This window comes from Rhinolophus sinicus, chromosome 3 (assembly GCF_057876585.1).
Source record: "Rhinolophus sinicus isolate RSI-liver-muscle chromosome 3, RSI-T2T, whole genome shotgun sequence".
Taxonomy (NCBI): domain Eukaryota; kingdom Metazoa; phylum Chordata; class Mammalia; order Chiroptera; family Rhinolophidae; genus Rhinolophus; species Rhinolophus sinicus.
In genome coordinates this window covers 128,230,083-128,250,755 of record NC_142503.1, presented here as the reverse complement: position 1 = coordinate 128,250,755, position 20,673 = coordinate 128,230,083, and the positions used below count along the sequence as shown (strand labels likewise).

General features: G+C 43.8%; 1 protein-coding gene across 1 annotated transcript in view; it reads right to left on the bottom strand.

Annotated features, from left to right (window-relative positions):
* The window catches only part of SLC7A8 (solute carrier family 7 member 8), a 49,190-nt gene extending 28,981 nt beyond the window's left edge, over window positions 1–20,209 (bottom strand). The window contains exons 1-3 of the mRNA XM_088797016.1: window positions 19,335–20,209; window positions 6,204–6,408; window positions 4,914–5,065 (exon numbers count right to left, since the gene is read on the bottom strand). Of these exons, the coding sequence (XP_088653142.1) occupies window positions 4,914–5,065; window positions 6,204–6,408; window positions 19,335–19,485 (508 nt within the window). The 5' untranslated portion in view covers window positions 19,486–20,209. The remainder of the gene's footprint in view (window positions 1–4,913; window positions 5,066–6,203; window positions 6,409–19,334) is intronic.
* Window positions 20,210–20,673: the final 464 nt, after the last annotated feature.

Below are 20,673 nucleotides of genomic sequence, written 5' to 3'. Positions count from 1 at the left end.
AAAATGAAAAATGGGATTTAAGTCAAATCGACCATTGTGTAAAAACCAAGAGATTTCTTAATACATGTAGATTTTAAATGTTGGTTAGTTAGAAGATGTACATTAAAAAAGGGGGACTTAGATATACGGGAGTCAAATCTAGGCCAGTCTATATTTGTCTGGATTCATATCCATATACAAGGCTGATGAGACAGCCAAATAACTCTTTGGGGACAAGGGAAGGGCAAGAAGGCTGCCCAGGTATCTGTGGCAATATGTTTAGTGCCCAGAGATGAGAAGTTTGGGGCTCAAGAATAGCCTTAAAGGAAAATGAACTGAGATTAAAGGATTTAGATGCTAGGAAAGGCTGTTGAATCCTCTGATATCAAGGGATTAATTTGCAAGAGATGTGCAGGACAACACACACAAATCTCTCTATCACAGCACCTTACATCAAGTAGCTGGAAATTTTCTGTGGATGAATTGCAGAACAACTCGGTTAAAAGAAATGCAGGGGGCGGCCCGTTAGCTCCGTAGGTGAGAGCAGTGCTCCTAGCACCAGGGTTGCCAATTTGATCCCCGCATGGGCCACTGTGAGCTGCACCCTCCACAACTAGATTGAAACAACTACTTGAATTGGAGTTAATGGGTCCTGAAAAAACACACTTAAAATAAAATTTAAAAAAGTTAAAAACAAAAAGAGAGAAGAAGAAATACATACAGTGAAGTCCTTAAGAAGAAGAAATCTGAAGTCCTGGAAAACCAGCCTCTTAGGAATCTCAGGAGATAGACAGAATACAAGATAAGCATTTTTCACTTGTGAAATGCTTGCAGAATACTCGTTTCTCCTCAGGGTGAGAAAGGAACAGGAGCTTCTTTAGTACAAGGCATTCAGAGACAAGAGGGGGACCTGAATGAGAAGAAAAAAATCGACTTCCGATACTAGACATGACCCCAGCCCCAAAAGAAAGGAAAGAAGCCAGGAGCTGCCTGTGTGAAAGGTTGCCTGGTCTCCAAAAGAGGGTGGACAAACAGATCCCAAAGGAAAACCCAGAGTTAGGAAGCAAGAAGCACAAATGCGAGACCCCAGAACACCTGGTGCTCCTTCTGTGTCACTGGGACCACTGATTTTTATAAGCAGAAACTCAGGTAAATGCAGCTAAATGATAAAAGAGCAAGTTGCAGAAATAACCTATCAACATGTATGTCTATATACCCAGATACATACATCGATAGATGTATTTTATTTAGAACTGAAATGATACCTGTCCACTGTTACCAGGGCTACTGGGCAGGAGAGAGGGGTGAAGATAAGGGGAACATCTTTTACTTAGAGAATACAGTCATTTACCTATGAAATGCTAAAACACAAACAAACAAACAAAAAGAAGGAAAAGAGAGAGGGGGGGGGAGAGAGAGAGAGAGAGAGAGAGAGAGAGAGAGAGAGAGAGAGAGAGAAAGAAAGAAGGAAAGAGGGAGGAAGAGAGAGAAAGAAAGACTCAAGCAAATCATAAAAGAAGGCACCAAAACCAAGTTTTAACACCTCCTGTTCCCCTCCTTTCTAACTCCTTCCTCCCACTAATATGCTTGCTCTGGAGAAAGGAGAAAGGATTTTCATTTAATTAAAACATAAAATAATTTCTTTTTTCACTGCCTGGTGGCTAGGAATATTCTGCCAACTCAGCAGTGAATAATCAGCTTTGACCTAAATCATAAAATAACGCGAAGTGGCAGCTGCAGTTGCATAAGTGTGATCTAAATCTGCAGTTCCTACTCTCATTCCCTCTCCGCTCCTCCCTTCCCCCTCCAAAGTCCGTGCAAGCAAGCCAGTTACAGCAGGTTCTTTCTACCTCTCCACCCCCATCCGGCTCCTCCCACCATCATTTCTCATCGGATCTGTTCCAAAACAACCCCATGGAACCAGACTTGACCTCATCTCCTCCCTCCCACAATGAACCCCAGCCAGGGGCTTTGCCACACTGGTTCTCCACTCTGGGCTCTTGCCCTGTCCTCCAGCTCCTTCAACTGAGATGCCCTCCATTACATACCAGCGACCTCTCCACAGATGCTGGCCTCTCCCTCAAAAACTCATTTCCACTGTGGATCCAGCCTGTCAGCAGCATGCCAAAATGACACAGCAGAAAGCAGAGCTTCTTATATCAAATACGTTCAGATCATCGCCAAGCTCTCTACTGCTTCTCGCAAGAATATGGCTCAACTGGGCCACTCTTGGCTCTACTGCCAAAAAACACTGGGCCTGTTCTACATGGGCAGTTTGCCCAGCTAATGCTAAAAGGAAGGGGTGCAGGTAGATGATGGTGGGAGGGGTGCTGGAATAACAGACATCAGCACTTAATGAAAGAGCATCCACCAATACTTCCTGACAGCCTGGATCCTATTTTACTGGATATCTTAAGGGACGATTTGAGGGGCCTCTAAAAGTGGGCTCAAAACAAACAAACAAACAAACAAACAAACAAACAAAAATTCAACAAACCAGAAAACAGAACCTTTTCATACGTTCTCAAAGTACCTGGAAGTGCCTGGTGGGGAAGTATAGGTTCGTGGCTATGTTCACGTGTACACTCCTGTGGGGAGAGAAATTGGAGGCTCCATATGGCCTTCACATCTGGGAGGACAGGGGTAGCTCAGAGGGTGAGGTGAGAAGCTGTCTTCTATTCCCCCAAGGAAATAAGGAGAAATAAACTTAGGTTGAAGAAGATTTTCCTGCTTGTGAAGGTGGAAAAATACTTGAACACATGTCTCAAGGGCATTGAAAAATTCCTACCTCTGGAGAGCAAAATTGACTAAAGTTGGTCACAATTTCTTTGTAGTTCTATTTAGAAGGCAGAGAACAGGCCAGATAAGCTTTATGAAACCTTTAACCTCAGGAATTGGGAGAGGGGAGGATCTTGTTTTTTGTTGTTAGAGTTCCTAAATGTTCTTGGTTTGGTGCTAGCAATGTCCAGGTGAGGTGTGGACTACAGAAGGGATGGCGTACAACCTGTCTTTCTGGAGCTGGGCTACAGGCAGGAGCGGTCCTTATCTCTTGGGAGGGTTTGCACCTCTCTGGCCTGAGGGGATATCTACAAGGCTACACTACTGCCGAGAGTCTTTGCTCAATAGGTCACCAATCCTTGGTGGGTTTGGGGAATGCAAAAGAAGCTGTGGGGTCCAGCTGCCCAGGGAACTATCCTCTGTGGCTTGGTTTCTCTCCTAGAGGATGGACTGAGCAGCCTCGGGATTCTCGATTTCTACTTGGAGGGTAAGGGTGTCTGAAACACTTCAGCAGAATCACCAGAAAAGAGGAAGCCCTGTCTGTGTGCACGAGATGCTGAAATAGCACTGGCCAGCACTCATGTGGTCCCCCTTCCAACCCCCATAAGCCTGTCTAATGGCAGACATAGCAACTCTTCCTGCATTCCCACACCCTCTTCCCCTACCCGCCTCCCCCAGCTCTAGATCCAGCTAGCGAGCAAGAATCAAGTGACTACCCTCATTGACCACCCTCACTGACTAATAGCACCACAAGGCGCCTGACGCAGTGCTAAGAACATTCGTTATCTCTTACAGTCCTTGCAATCACGACCTCCTGGGCAGGCAGGATTCCAGTTCCCATCTCGCAGCAGGGAGGGGCGGGTTACTTTGCCAAGCACTCACAGCAGTTAGAAGGTGGTGTGGAGATGTGGCCTCCACCCATCTGGTTCTGGAACACACATCCTTCTTTAGATCCATGAGCAGGCCTAACCAAGCACAGGCAATACACCCCAAATAAGTGTCTTGGCTCCACAGTACCACCTGCCTGGATGGTGGGGGTCTATCCCAGGGCTGAATATCACTGTCGAAGAGGGCATGCTTGCCCAGGAGACCACGCCTTGGGGTCCAGCTGGCTGTCCTGTCAGAGGCTTTGGGATGGGCGAGTGACCCCTCCCTCACCATCCTACCAGCTGACAGAAGGAAAGTGTCAAAACCTGGGAAAGAGTGTGGCCAGGATGGTCACTACCCCCAGCTAAGTGTATGTGTGTTGGAAGGTATGGGAAGGTAGAGACAGAGCTAACTCTAGAAGTGGAGCCTCTGAAAGATCCAAGTATTTACTTTGGAAATTAGTTTTTGGTTGAAAGATGCAAAATTCCCACATCCATTGAGATCCCTGATATCAGCGACTAAGTGTTGAGACTTCTTAGAAATAGAGGTTGCAGAACTTCTCTATAAAGCCTCTCTAACCTGTTCTAGCTCACAGAGTTCTTTCCTCCTTTGAATTCTTACTGCAATTGAATCCTAACCACAAAATCTGTCTATATGGCTTTTCTCCCCAGTTAGACAGAAAACTTATCAAGGAACTGTGGACAGACAATGCATATATTTCCCTCCAACTTACATTTCTAAACTCTCCATCCAACTCTCCAATTAAGACGTTGTAAGATTGGCAGGTTAAGGTAGAGGTGGACAAGGCCAGAAAAACCTTCCTACGAGTAGCAGGGCCTCCAGTGCAGTGTGTGGGCTGGGATGAGAAGAAATCAGGAGACCGGCGTCCACTCAGGGCCTGCCACCTTGGGTAAGTCACTGCTTGGCTCCATTTCCCTTATCAGCACTAGGAAAAATGATAATTCTGCCCAGCTTAGCTTCTGGATTTGCCATTTGCTCCTATCAGATCACGGGAGTCAAAGGGCTTTGTATAATGTAAAGAACCTTGCCAATAAAAATTACTGTGGCTCTGAGCAGCAAGTCAAGTTTCTTCTTTTTTAACACCAGGTAATTACATGCAGAGTCCGTTTGTTCAAAGCACACATGTAGGAAATGGAAAGAAAAGTAATGGGGGAAAAAAATAAAATGAGGGAAGGAAAGAAAGAGGGAGAGGAAGGGGTAGCAGAGACATGGAGACCACCAGAAAGGCTAAGAGGCTGCCCTGAGAGCAAGGCCCAGAGAACACTTACGTAGGCAGATGGCAGCCAGGAGTCGGAGTCCAGACTCAGGAGGGAAGCAGGTGGGGAAGAGCGGCTGTAGCACATAGTTGGAGAAGGTGAGGGCAATGACAGCCTGGTTGGTTGGGTAGATCACCAGCACAGCAATCCATAGCCTTAGGAACCTGAAGGGGACACAGGATGGGACTTGACCCAAGATAGCAATGGAGACTCCCCCGCCCCCACCAAAGGCATGGCAGGGATTCAGAAGTCATCAAAGGAAGGCTGGACAGGTCACTGGGCGGTGTGAGGAGAAGCAGGTGGGTTTCCTTTCTGTTTTCAAGATGCTGAGGAACGCAGTCCCCCCTCAAAAGAGACACCCAACCCTCTGCCATGACAATAAAATAGTTTAAAGATGAAGAGCTAAGTTTCAACTACCCTGTTTCCCCGAAAATAAGACCTAGCCAGACAATCAGCTCTAATACGTCTTTTGGAGCAAAAATTAATATAAGACCCGGTAATACATTACATTATATTACATTATATTACATTACATTATGTTATGTTATAAAGACCCTATCTTATATTATATTAAAATAAGACTGGGTCTTATATTAATTTTTGCTCCAAAAGACGCATTAGAGCTTATGGTCTGGCTAGGTCTTATTTTCGGGGAAACACGGTAGTACTAACACACATCTTGGCACTCTTACACACTCCCCTCTCCTTTAATCATCTCTTTCCTACCACTCTGGCCCCCAGCCTCCAGTGGTGGCAAATAAAATTTGCAATCCCAGAATTTTGCCAGCCAGGACATGCTAAGGGTGTGGCTACTTAAGCACGTGCCTGGGGAGGCACTGAGCGGGTATCGTGAGGGAAGTGACCTCCACACCTTGCGCTCCTTGGTGAGGATTGAGCTCCTCAGTAGCAGGGCTGAAGAAGCTGAGGAATTCAAGATCAGGGCCTGGCTCTAGAGGGAAGCCATTATCCTTGATAATGTGAGAAGGGTACCTCATCTCTTAGGTGGTGACGCTCATTTACCAAGTGAAAGGGGCTTTGTTTTGTGAGGTGCTCTCCCAGGGAATCTCCAGTCAGAGGTGTCACATAGTTCTATCATAGAATCTTGTCCACTAAGGTCAACAGAGATTAAAACTACAACCTGGTTCCTCTGCCACTCTCAGGAGCATCAAGGGGACACAAGGCCTCACTCGCCACCATGACATGGAGGCAAAAGAGGCACCCCATTTTCTAGCTCCCCTCAGCACCTTGGAAACCCCTGGCTTTGGCTCCCTAAACCACTCAGTCCCCTGCAGAGCCTCTTACCCAGCCAGTCCTCCAAAGATGTCCTTGACATAGGAGTAGTCACCTCCAGATTTGGGGATGGTGACCCCGAGCTCAGCATAGCACAGGGCTCCGACAGCTGTGATGAGACCTGTCACGATCCAGATGATAAGAGCGAGGCCCACGGAGCCAGCGTTCTCCAACACGCCCTTCGGCGAGACGAAGATTCCAGAGCCGATGATGTTCCCTGCACGAGGCAGCAAAGGTATGGGGGAGAGAGTGGCGTCAGCACAGTTGGCAGGACTGGCATTTGCTGAGGCGGTCTCGTCTCTGATCTGGTTCCTAAATGCCTTTGTGTTGCGTGAATCACCTTTAGGCAGGTATGTTTAGCAAGAATTCTCCTTAGAAGCAGGGGAGAAGGAGCATATAACAGGCACGTAGAGACCAAGAACGTGGGCAGGTACTCTACATGTCTCCTTTAATCCTCAGGACAAAACTATGGAGTCAGATATCATTTTTCCTCCTGAGATTCAGGAGGAATCTCAGTCTCAGAGATACGAAGTGCATTACCCAGCCACACAGTAATAAGTGCAGGCACAGGTATTGAACCTCAGGACCCTCTGACTGGGCTGCACATGGTCCATCCGAAGTGACAAACGTCTTAAGACTGCCTAGAAATAGCAGGGCTGGAAAAGTGGGCTGTTCTCAGAGACCAGCTGCCAATTAGCTTCAAAAGTGAGCCAAAGGGACAGACAGTGGTCACACCCCATGCCTGGGGGTTTTGAGACCCATAAGCATGGATAGCACTCCTGGAGGTTGGCCTCCACCCCAGACACGACAGCCCCACCCTTGGTGAGAAACATGAAATAATCCTATAAAAGCAATCCTAGTCATTTAGAAGTGGTTTGTAGGAGCAATCTGTGCAAAGCCTCAGCACTGTGTTCCTCCAAAGGTCATTCCCTCTCCTCAAAACAACCTCATGAAACTCAGGTAGAAGAAGAAGGGCAGGTTTTTCTCTTTTTTACAAACTAAGACACGGAGGGGTTAAGTGGCTTTCTCCAAATTCCACAGCTACTGATGAGTAAAATTGGATCAAAATGTCAGTCTCCTGATGTTTAATCCAGAGCTCTAATCCACTTCTGCTTCTGTATGCAAGAGGCTGGATTTCTCCTGACAGGTGAGGCCGGCAGCAAGGACTGAACGGTTGGCTACTGGGCTGTGAGTGTTGGGCAGGGGAGGAGCAGGGTTCTAAGGGCAGCTCCTGACACGTTCCTCCCCAAGCTTTCCTTTTTGTACTTCTTATGATTAAAGATGGTGATCAGGGTCCATTGGACAGGTGCTTTGAAAACTCTTCCAGCCCCACCCAGCTGCACCACTAAAGGCCTGAGGCATGAAGCAGAAGCTAGATGGATCTGGGGAGAAATGCACAGCTGGATGGAGCACTATGAGGCCAGCTGGATTTGACAGAGTTCTGAGGACATCTCAAATTCCCACCATAGTCTCTTTAGTGGTTTGGAACTAGTGCTGGGCTGAACAAGATGCACAGTACAGGATTTTACCCTCAGCTTTCAAAACCGGACTTACAGATCTCAGCCATAACTCAACCTCAATCCAGTCTTGAAACTCACTTCTAAACCAAAATTTAATTTTTAATCCCAGGCCATGCATCCAGTTATTTCAGCCAAAGGGGAAGAGAAGATAATATTTACATTCTAAAAGCAATAACTCCCTATTCCTCTGGGATGCAGAATAAGCTGCCCCTTTTCAAACTAAACAATTGTAACATGAGAGGACTAATGGGGGAGGGAAGGGGTCTACACAGTCCCCATGTGTGCACGAATGTTGGGTTAGTAGAGACTAAAAGGCCCAAGATTTAGGACATGGTCACCCTGTCAAGTGACCCTTCAACTGCCCAAACAAACGTGCTGCTGGGAGCTGAGAACTTGCACTGAAAGATGGTACTAAATTCCTTGCCTAGCATGTCTTTATCAGAAGAGTGATCTGTAGGGCATTTCAAAGCCAGCCAAGAAGAGAGCAATACAATGAGGGTTATAAAACTAGCTCAAGGAGTTAGAAAAGCAATCAATACAGGAGAAAAACAAAGTTTGACTTTGGTCTTTAAGGTGCTGAAAGAGTAGTTGGGTAACAGTGAGGTGTTTCTCAGAGCCAGGAATGGCTGTCACAAGGTGGAGAGTGAGGATGGATGTTACTGAAAAGATCCCATTTTCTCAGGAATGAAGAGTGTTAATGTTCCACTAAGAGTTCTTGGAAAACAAATTTTGCAATGGGAATCAGTAAGCACTTCTGTTCTCTGGCTGACATTCTGACATTTCCAGAGTGTATGCTGCCTCCCTCATTTCAGGTGGAGGGAGCCGAGGAAGGTGGGATGGGCAACACCAACAGCCCATTTCGGGATCTGACCACTTCCTGCCTCCACTTACAGTATTCTTGGATAGCATGTCGGTCCATGGAGCTGCTGAAGTGATGGTAAAAGTTGCAAGAGGTTGGCACTGAGACAAGAGTCATCTTATCACAAAAATTGGTTCTCCCCTTCCCCCCAATAATATTAATTTTGACCAAATTAAAAATATAAAGATAAAATCTAAAAACAAATTTGAATTATGCTAGAGAACAGGAAGGAGAGGAATGCCTCTTTCTGATTCTAGGAAGCTGCGACCTAGAAAACCAGAATCAGTTAACATTTCCTCCACCTTAGTGGCCTCTGGAGCTTCTGTGGGGGGAGGAATGTCACTCACAGCACAGCTCTGTTCTGGAACTGAAAGAACATTCACATTACATTTACCCAAAAGTAATGCCTACTATATACAGTCTTTAGTGTAATTCCTTGATTAATATTTATCTCCCCCCACTAGACTGCAAGTCTATGAGAATATGAACTGTATTGCCTCCTCTGGCCTGTGAAGTATCACGTAGTTGACATTCCATAAATATTTACTGAATGAAAGATATCTGACATCAATCTAGAACTTTAATATACCTGTTTCTTTGGAATCGCCAAATCCTGTGAAATATGTCAAGCGTATATTGTAGGCAATGAGTAAGGCAACCCAGTTATTTCACAGTTGAGGAGAGTAGACTGGCTATTACTATCATTCCCAATTTAGAGGAGAGGAAAGTAAGACAACTATCATTCCCATTTTCCAAATGAGGAAAACGAGGGAGTTATCATTATCCCTATTTTATGGATAAAGAAACTGAGACCCAGAGAGGTAGTTATTTACCTAAATCATAGGGTAAGTTAGTAGCAACTGGATTAGAACTTAAATCTTCTGTCATAGCCTCAAGCTTTTCCCTGAAAATAATCAGTTTCATATGCTCCATTCTGTAAGCAATGAGAATGGTTCACAGAAGATGCTTATTAAAGAACTGGAACACAGATCTGATTCCTTCCTTCTATTTCAATTCCAGCTTCAATGGTGGTTTACGAAATACTCACATCCATTACCTTACTTGATTCTCATAATTATGTCCTTAGGTGCATAGGTCAGGTACTATCATTCTTATTTACCTTTGCAAAGACTGAAGTTCAGAGGTGTGAGGAGACTTGACCTAAGTCACATACTGAGTAGGTAGCAAAGCCTGGACGAGAGGCCAAGACCTTGGACTCCTGGCCCATGATTTCCTCCGCTACCCCATGCTGCTTCTTCTGTAGAAACTGCACAACACACATTTTAGCTGCACGACATAAACTTGGATACTGTCCAAATGAGACTTTTCTGGAGTGGCTTTGGAAAAGGAGAACTGAGAAAAAGCTTCCACCTTGATTTTGAACGTTTGTTGATGGAAGGTTGGAAGAAAGTTGATTAGAGTGGGATTTTTTTCCTCCATTGTTTTATTCTTAGACTCATTGTCTATAAAGCCATTCAAGAATGAGATGCTCACCCATCTGATATAGACAAGGTACTGGAGGTCGGTGTTTCAACCCTCCCTTTCATCCACCCCAATTAATAAAATAATCATTTTATTATACAGATCTTCTTTAGTGAAAAATGGGTCTTAGGATGCCTGGACAATGAGTTCAAGCTTGGCTTGTTCTGTCAAAGTAAAGCCAAGCAAACCACTCCATTAAAAAGGGACCAAGTTGTATTGGCGGGCAAGCCTTCACTAGAAAAATTGTTGGGATTGAGAAAACCTACATTTTCCATGAATAATCATTAACTTCCCGACCTGTGGGCCAATACCCATGTGACTCCTATTAAAGGCTTTACTCACATCTAGGCCTGTCCACACTGGAATGCTGTAGCCATTAAAGAATTTCCTAGAGCATGGAATTACAGACTTCTTACGCCCAACAGACCCTTAGATCCAAAAGGCTTTGGCCTTCCTTACTAACTCATGCTAGTCCTGAAATATAGCCAGAGGCCCTCCTGCGGCTTGTAGGGTCTGTCCATTTCTACAATATCCAGAGAAAGCCTAGGTGAACCTTCTTTATGCTTTTCCCATAAAATGTCTAGGAGGATCTCAGGATTTTCAGGACTGAGGGAACAGTGTGGAAGCAGGGTCTAGTAAAGGCTGGGTTTTGATCCTCATGGCAAGCCTGGAAGTTCACCATGCCTCTCACCCTGTATACACTTTCCTATCAGGACTGTACGAACAGCTGCCTCAGGGTGAGAGCCAGTGAAGACTCTGACACATGCCGTGTCTCCACAGAGCATCTCCTGTAGAACACAGAACGTGGAAAGTGCTACAAGACTCTACTGTTTTGGATTCCGTACTGAAAAGTGAAAACGGCTCTAGACTTAGAGTGGGAGGAGCCATTGAGTTGAGTCCTTGCTTTGTCACTCACATGTGACCTAATTTTTCTGAGGACTCCTTCCTTCATCTGCTAAATGGGCATCATTGTTCCTGCCCTGTCTACCTGAGAGGGTTGTTGTGGGGATCAAAGGAGATCACATATGTGTGATCTTCACAGACTTTATAGTCTGTGAAATGCTGGCAAATATAAGGAATTGCTAGAATTTATAGCAGTAGGAATAGAGACCATCCCTAGAAGAATGTGAGGCTTTGCTCCAAAACAGCTCTGTAGAGGCAGGACTATGAAGTATTCTCTGAATCATTTGTCTGCTTGTCTAGGTGTAATTTTTAGATGCCGCAGGTGGGCGGCCAACAGGTAATTGCATCTCAAGGAGTATTTATTGAGCACCCACTCTGTACGTGCTTGCTTTAGAAGGTAATTGGGAAGCACTTGTTCACACACGGACTTTTAATGAAATAGAGGGAGCCAGCCACCACCCACCAGCCACTGAAAGACATGCACCGTGGCCTGAGGGGCTAAGAGTGCTGAGCCCTCAAATATGCGATTCAAGGTTCACATCTGGCCTCTAGCGTCTCCCTGTCTGGCTGGGGAACCAAGCACCATTAGTGAGAGGCTTTGTCTATTGCAGTGGTTCTCATCCAGCAGCAATTTTGCCCCATTCTCCCACCCCCAGAGGACAGTTGGCAATGTCTGGAGACACTTGGTTGTCGCTACTGGAATCTAGTGGTTGGAGGTCAGGGATGCTGTTAAACAGCTTACAGTGCACAGGACAGCCCCCCAAGACAAAGAAGCATCTGGCCCAAAAGGTAGTAGTGTTGAGGTTGAGAAACCCTGCTCTACCTTCAAGCCTCAAGATCATCACCTGGATAATCTCTAAAGTCCTTTTCAAATTTGAACTTCGATGATTTGGGTGTTTCTTTCTTTGTTTGTTTTTTTAATCCAAGCACACAAATTTATTGTTCATGGGAATAACTCGTTTTTAAGCTAAAATATTTTTTATTCTGGTAAAAAACATAATATTAAATGTACCATCTTAACCATTTTTAAATGTACAGTTCAGTAGCATTAAGTATATTCACATTGTTAGGAAACAGATCCCCCAGTGGATGATTTGTTTTTGACTGACTGCTATTATTCAACAAATACTTTCTAAGCACTCACCACATGCCAGACTGAACACGCAGGGATGTGAAAATGAGTAAGACTCAGTGCCTGCCCTCCAGGAATTGTGAGGCAGAGCGAAGACCTGGACATGAACACAGCGCTGACAACACCAGGTACAGTGGAAGTTGCATGAGTGCTATTGCAAGATATGACAAGATATTGTATTAGGGATGGAAAAGGTCATTGGCACGGGCTCGTCAGAGTAAGCTTCCTGGAAGAGGGGAAATACAAGACGGATTCTGACAAGTAAGCTGACTCAAATCAACAAAGAGAAAAGGAAAGGCATTGGTTGGTCAATAAGCAGGTCAGACTTGGGCTGAGTTGGCCAGTTTTCATCACCAGATCAGTCCAATGAAAATTTCTGAACCAGAATTAGTGTGTGTGAGTGTGTGTGTGTGTGTGTGTGTGTGTGTGTGTGTGTGTTTGGGTTGAGGTAGGAGAAGAAGTGAGGGGTGGTGGTGGAGAATGAGCTTAAGGAAAGAAGAAAACTAATATTTATTGAACAAATACCATAAGATGCCAGCTATATTTTATTTTATTTTCTGAGAATTTTTTATGAGTGTATGTGGTAACACATGCCAGGCAGCAAGATCTCAAATACTCCACAAGAAACTTCCATTTCACAGATAAGTAAACTGGTAATTAGACCAGATTACAAGCGAGTAAATAGGGAAGCAGTTTGCAAACCCAATACTCTCTCCAAAACCCTTCCTTCTCAGCTGTATTTTTGATGGTTCCTCCCTTTCCACAATACCTGGATGCAAATCATGGAAAAATTCATTATATGTTTTCTACTTCCAGCATCAGAGCCCACCCAGTTTTCCCTAAAGCAACCTGACCTGTCTATATCAGCTGCTTACTAAACACCCTATGCAGAATTGTACTTTAAAGAAGCAGCTAAAGCATTTATGCATTTCATAGATGTACAGGCACCTTTAAAATCTACATATAGATGTGAAAAGTACAGTAATATTTCTGCAGTGAAGGTACTCTCTCTGGGTAATCCGCCTTCACAACGTGAAACTTAGTGTAAGGTTGCCCTGAACATCTTAAGGCATATTCTGAAACCCTCTCCCCACAAGTCACTGCTAATGCTGAGGAGAGTTAAAGCAGGGAGCAAACCAGTGGGAATACTTGTGACTGTGACAAAAGATGAGGGACAAAATGTGATCAATAAAGCTTTTTGACTCAAACTTTATTTCCTTCTATAAATAAAACATCTTAAAATAGACTTAAGGGATAATTTTGCTTCTCAGAAATAAAAGTCACCATTGCTCAGCACAAGGCCTACCTAGTATATAAGATACTCAACGAGTATTTGTTAAATGTGAAACTACAGAGGCCTTCTCTGTAGGCACAAGGGGAACAAGACATGCTCCTTGCTCTGTTTGCTCATCCAGGAGTTAAAAATTAGTATGGAGGGGCCGGCCCGGTGGCTCAGGAGGTTAGAGCTCCATGCTCCTAACTTCGAAGGCTGCCGGTTCGATTCCCACATGGGCCAGTGGGCTCTCAACCACAAGGTTGCCAGTTCAATTCCTCAAGTTCCGCAAGGGATGGTGGGCTCTGCCCCCTGCAACTAAGATTGAACACGGCACCTTGAGCTGAGCTGCCTCCCGGAAGGCTCAGTTGGTTGGAGCGCGTCCTCTCAACCACAAGGTTGCCAGTTCGACTCCCAAGGACAACAACTTGAAGCTGAACGGCACCCTCCACAACTAAGATTGAAAGGACAACAACTTGACTTGGAAAAAAGTCCTGGAAGTACACACTATTCCCCAATAAAAAGTCCTGTTCCCCTTCCCCAATAAAATCTTTAAAAAAAAAAAAAAAAAAGAATGGAATTGTTCTTAGTTCCCTGGCTCCTGAATGGTTGTTGTTTTCCGTAGCTCAGAATATATTCTCGGGATTATTTGGCCATACCTGCTTTTTTAACACTCCCTCACCACTCCAAACAATAACAACAACAAGGGCAACAGCCAGAAATTCCTGAGGCATTTTTTGGTCGGCATTTGTGCTGCTGGATAATCCTCAGAGGAAAGCAGAAAACCTTGGTAGTCAGGCAACTTGAAAAGTCCGACTAGTCTGTCCGATACCTCCAGGAGCTTCAAGATGCCAATTTAATTCAGAAAAGTTATATACTCTATGGTGCCAGACTCTCTGAGAAGGCATCTGATCTGGGTACAGGGTGTTTTGTTGTTGTTGTTCTAAATAAAATGCGTTGTTTGGTTCTGTTTCTTGGACAGAATTTTTTACCTGCTGGATTCCTATTTTCTTTCCCTAACCCTATGCATCTCCCGCTAGTCACTCATTCTGCATAACTCTGCTCTTTGAGAGAACATACTGTAGCCCTGTCAGTTGCAGGCTCAACCAGATTGCTCCTTGAGCTCCCTGGTCCCTGGTGTAGGAAGCATGCGACAGGATCCCTGGTCCCAGCCGCTCTGAGCTCCATGCTGTGGAGCATTTTGATTAAGCCCAGTGGCTTCAGAGTTTAACGACTTGGGTAGAATCCTGGCTTTGCCATTGCCCAGTTACTTATTCATTCAAATCCTTCCTTTTAATAACAGTACTTATTTCATGGGATTAGATGAGAATATTCATGAAGCACTGATCAGGTACAATGTATTTGGCGCATAGTACTGTTCAGTAAGTGGTATCTACTTATTGTTTTTATTACACTGCTGGGTATAGCCTTTCTCTATTCACCAAGATGTATTTGTTTTCACAAGCCTCCCAGTTGGCCTGTGTCTCAGAGTTTTCTTTAAGAATAATGAGAGTTTTAAACGTGTTTTCATCCTGAATGAACCAAATCCTAATCTCTCCATGTATTAAAAACAATAATTGAAGTATAAACTCAAGAAGCAATTTTCACAGTCTATCCCTCGGTTAACAGTCAATAGACATTTAGGGGATTAGAAAGCTAATATATCATATTAGACACTAAAATGCAAAATCTTCTAAAGTGGTGTAAAACACATGGATCTGAAAATCTATTGGACTTGAAAATTTTCCAAATCAGCCACTGTCATTTCAATATGGTTATAACTATAGCCACACTTCTTTGTTGACAAATAGCCCTAAAAAAAGTTTTCCCCCAAATTTTTCAGTATCAGATATCCATGGTCTTTCCAGACTCCAACCTCAGGATGATGGCCCTCCATGGCCACTTCCCCACTACACAATGTACACCAGTGTCTTTCCCTCCTCTCCTGGTTACCAATTAGAAGTGGGGAATGGCTAATTGTTTTGGCCATGGAGTCAGGACCACCTCACTAATCAGTTGTGTGACCCTGGGCAAATTACCTACCATCTCTGTGATGTTTAAAATACAGATAGTGATAGTTATAATATCTACTTCCATGGGATTGGGTCAGGATTAAATAAAATACTATATATAAGGAGTTTATATTGTATATAGCACAGAAACTGGCATTTAGTTAGCGCTCAATAAATACTGTTTTTAAACATTTTTTTAGTTGAGATAGTGTGGTCTAGTAGCTAGACCTGTATCAAGTATGGCTCTGCAACAAATAAAGCAAGTTTCCCCATGAACACACATTGTGCTAAAAACAAAATGGTCTGACATATTATGAATATTTTTCTTAGGCTCTGCAGCCAGCCTGGTGCCTTCAGATCTAGATTCTGGGTATGTACCTAAATATTTAACTGGTATAAAATAACCTAAACAGCCAGGAACTCTGGCCCCTCTTCCATGGCTGGGAAGACCACTGATCCCTAAAGGAAAGGTGTGCATGTGGGCGAGTTAATGGGAACATGGTCTGTGCTGGCCAGATCCTGTAGTAGCTGAGCTGACATACCTCAGGCTCCCCTGCAAGTCTTCCAGAAGTTGCACCAGGAACATTACCTTCTTCCACCCCAGCTGCTTGCCCAACTCCCCGTTACACTGGGACACTTCCTCCAGGAATACAACGCTAACTGCTTCATCTATAAAAACGAATAAAGACCTCTGCCCCGGGTCTAAAGGAAAACACCCCTTTCAGGACATAAAAATAGAGCAGCAAATAATGCTTAAGAATTCGATTCAGGATTCAGACAAGCTCTAGGTTTGAATCTTGACTTCAAAACTTTTCAGCTGTGTGACCTTCACCATGTTGCTTATCCCTCTGAGCCTCTATTTCCTTATCTGGAGGAAGGGTTAATAAGTGTCTACTACACGGGGTTATTGTGAGGGATAAATAAGATATTGCATGTTAGGTAATAGGACGTCTGCCAAACAATAAAAGTTTCATACTGATGACTATTAACAGTAGCTTTGGAATCATTAATAAATGGATTTTGCTGCTCCTTCACACTCTCTTTAGGTTTGGAGGTAGGAGGAAGAACTCCACATTCATGGAGAAATCTAAGTTCGTCTGTTGCCAACAGGTTTCCTTAGCCAAGTACATGGAGCGCAATAGCCTATTTAGATTAGAGCAAAGGTGATGTTAAAAAATGAAAACGGGAGCCCTGCAGGTAAATTGGCATTCTGATCTGTAATTCTGTTTTATACACGTTTAAAGACCCCTGGGTCTTTGGCCCGGATCAACACTGCAGGTGAACTAACTGAATCAGCTCTCTGAATCCAGTGTTGAGGACACTTGTGGGGCTCGACTAGGCAGCCAGCGGCGTCACAGGTTCTCTCTCTGGCCACTTAACTATTAATATATACCTACAACTAAATGACCCTGTGTTAACTGCTTTTGTTGTGTTGGGTCTGTATAGTTGTGGTCATTGCCTACAGACAGAAGGGTAAATGAAAGCATTTGATATGTTGAAGATGTTTGCTTGATTTTTAATAAAAGTGCAGCCCTTAACAAGAAAAGAAAAAAAGAAGAAGAAAGAAACAGAGAATGGAACAACCTAATGGTCCAGGTTGATGAAGTTATTCCTAGCTTAACGATTTTCAAGCCAGGTACCCAACAGCCCTTCAGATAAATACTTCTTAGTACTACTGTCTTCAGATTTTTGTTCAAGAGTCAATAAAATTCAACAATCATTTCAGTGATTGTTCTGTGTCAGGCAGACTGCTAAACACTAAAGACTCAGAGATGTATAAGACACATTTTTTTTTTTTTTTTTTTTTTTGCTCAAGCAAATAACAGTTTAGTCATTGTCCTGTTACCCACAAAATCTCCCCAAATCATCTTCTCTACTCTGTCTTTCTCCACATCCTTCAAGACGCTTCTTAATCTAGTTCTGGGTGAGAACCTCTCCCTCTTAGTGCTTCCCTAAATTTGCCCTCCTTTACCTCTTACACAACTCACCACATCATTCATTTTCAATGTTCTCTGTTTAATGCATATGAATCTCATCTCCCCAGTCAGATTATAAGTAACTCGAGGGCATAAGTCTTCTATTAGTTCATTTTATATTCCTGCAGCACCTGTTATGTCTACTTTAGATCATCAATGATGATTGTGAATAAATTTTATGAGCTTCTACGAAATGTAGTACTTTTTATACCTCCCATTTCTTCTTAGTCTTAGAAAAATGTTGAAGAGACAAAACAACCTCAGTATATAGGAAAATATCCTCTACCCTTGAAAACCTGCACATATGTAGGGGTAGGTGAGCAAGGAAGAAGGAGGTTGTGCTTGTGTGTATGTGGGTTGTGCATCTGTGTATGAATCAGAATCTTCCCAAAGGGAGGAAAATGCTTAATCCTCTCGTCAAACTAGCGAAAGAGGTAACAGGCTCTGGGCTATTTATAGACCTTAAATTGGCATGTGCTGTACATATTGAGTACTTTGCTGATCTCATTTTTTAAAAGCAATTGAAATGAAAGAGAGGCAAAAAAAAAAAAAAAAGGTAATGAGAGATTCAGATCACAACTATAATTTTTAAAAATAACATTACCTTTCTTAAAACTGTAGATGCTTAGAGAACCTCCCAGAGTCAGAGAATTAGATGAAATGGGATTCTATTTTAAAAACCGAGTTGAGATAACATTATCACTGAAGTCTGGGTGTAGAGGTGAAGAGGATTATCTGAATACTGTACTGATTTTATTTGATTTCAAGGGTGTTCTCCAGTGTCACTATTGCACAGGTGCCAGAAATGTCCCTGTGCTACCACATGGACCATGGGGTCATCCAGAGAAACTGGTTTGTGGGCAGTAGGACACAATAAACTTTCAAAAAGAACTCTGAAGAGATGACGCAAGCATATCCAGCCTGACCGTCCTGCTCCCCTTACTATGGGGAGAAGGTAAAGCCCTCTGCCAAAGACAACAGGAGAAACTCTCACCCTCTCAAGTGAGGATAGTATGTGTCATTGCCAACTCATCTCCAGGGCCTCTCTGGAAAGAGAAGGATGTGTTTCTGGGGATGGAGCCATATTTGGGATCCCTTGCTGTGTGGAGTAGAGTTAGGGGGTTGGAGTGGCCTGCAATGGCACTCTCAGGGACACCTAGGCTCCCCAGCTTCAAACTTCCCAGCTGGGACACATTTACCCAGCAGTTCCTCCTTGACTCCACATTCTAGTTACTCCCAGTTCCCTTCAAGAACCTCACAGGGTTTTCTTTGCACGTTTGGAGATAGGTGGACTTCACTAGGCAACTGGAGAAACTACAAATTATACATTTACAGAAAGGCACAATCCATCTCTTCTTTTCTTCCTTATCTCCTCATCTGTAAAATGGGAATAAGAGCCCTGTCACATCTACTTCACAAAGTGCTGCATAAAGTGGAAAAGCTATAAAAAGGCAAGGTATTATTATCACAGTTGTAGCTATTTTTATTACATATCCCCTAGTCCCATCGTTTCTTTCCATATAACATAAAATAACAAAATATTTACTAAATATGTCTCAAAAGCTAGTCCAGAGCCTGCTGAGGAGATGGTTGCCTACGAGCTTGTTAAAACTTCAGGCTCCTTAGCCCTACCTTGAGCCTACTGAAGCCGAATCTTCAAGTGGGGTGCCAGGAGACCTGTATTTTTTTCCACAAGCTCCCAGGCAATGTTTCCATCAGTCAGGTGTGTGATCCCTATTTGCTCCATTCTATGAACACTGGACAGAACTGTTCAGCCTGGTTTGGAGGAAGAGATGTATAACATACACCAACCACTCCTCATACCTCTTAAACTTGACCAGCAGGGGTAGGTTATAGCACAAGTGACTGACAATCCTTTTCTAAGGGAGTAGGGAGCACAAATAGTATTTTAGAGGGATTAAGGTTCCACAAGAGGACCACCAGAGGTGGAAAGGAGTGGTCGGTGGGGAAAGGCATTGGACTCACCTACAATGATACCACAAGCACTGACCAATCCAATTTCTTTCTTCAGGGCTACTCCGCCTCCTCCGGACCCAGTATCAGGGCTGGTCTCCGACTGGCTCCCACCTGGGTGATTCTTTTCAGCGTTGTTTCGGTGCCTGGCTCCTTTTTCCATCTTTCTCAGTAGGATTTCAACCTCTGAAATGTATCTCTATTTCTAAATGTGCACGGGTGTTTAGAGAGAGAGCCTTTCAAATTAAAATGTCCTTTCCAAAATAAGGAGCACTCTCCACCCTTTTAAAAAATACACAAGAAAGTAAAAGCTGAAAATATTTCTGTATTGACACTTTCTTGTCACTTGTGCTTACAAACAAGGAAAGTGTTAAAGGGGAGGGAAAGAACTAGATACTTAAATAGAAAAATAAAACTGTACCAGCTATTCCGGCTGGAATTCTCCTGGAAGGGATGTAGAGCTTCAGAAAACAGGATGGTTCTGCAATATGTACCAGGCAGTGGCTTATTTCAGATACTTCAAAAAGAGATCATCTGGATTTTCCCTAGCTCTTCCTCTAAGAAAACAGATTTTCACGTCCCTTTTAGCCTTTTCTTTTACGAGGATAAAAGTACTTTTCATTAACTGAAGGGTAAAAAGGCAATCCTCCGCTACTTTCCTTCTCTTGCAGGAAAACAACTGTGGACCCAACCGGTTTGCTCAGGATCTTGTTTCCACCTGCTGTGGGTTTCTTTTCCTCTCCCTATCTTCTGCCTTCCGGTTTTTCCAGATATCTTGTCTCGCTTGTCTTCTTGTCCTTGTTTTCCTCTTCCAATCTCCGTGCTCACCGCACAGACTGCCGCATCTATCTTGGTTGCAGGAGAGTGGCTCTGGCAAACACGAACGTGCTTCCCTTTTCGCGTGTGCTTTATATGTGCTGAGCTAGCTCCGCCCTCACTCCGTCCATTCCTCTCCATCCTCACTCCGTCTCCTCCCGCCTCTTCAATTTAAATATTACCACCCAGCCCCCAAAGATCACTGAGAAGATGCGTTAAAATATTTCTCTTTGTAATCGTCTCTTTTTCTCCATCTTCTTGGAAGAAGTGGAAGTAAAATCCTTCCCTGTCAACTGTTCCCGGAGAGTTCATTAGCTAGTATAGCCTTACAGGTCATACGGCATTTGTGAGCTTTATAAATAAGGGACAAGTTGTGTAGATGGTTTTATACCATCAGAAGGACACCAGTGACTGTACTAAAATATTTATGTCTGGATCATTTGAGGATACCGGAGAGAAGGTTGAAGGGACATTATCTTCAAGTTTCTGAAAGGAGGAGATCCACCGGTGGAGATGCGCGACGGAAAGAATTAAG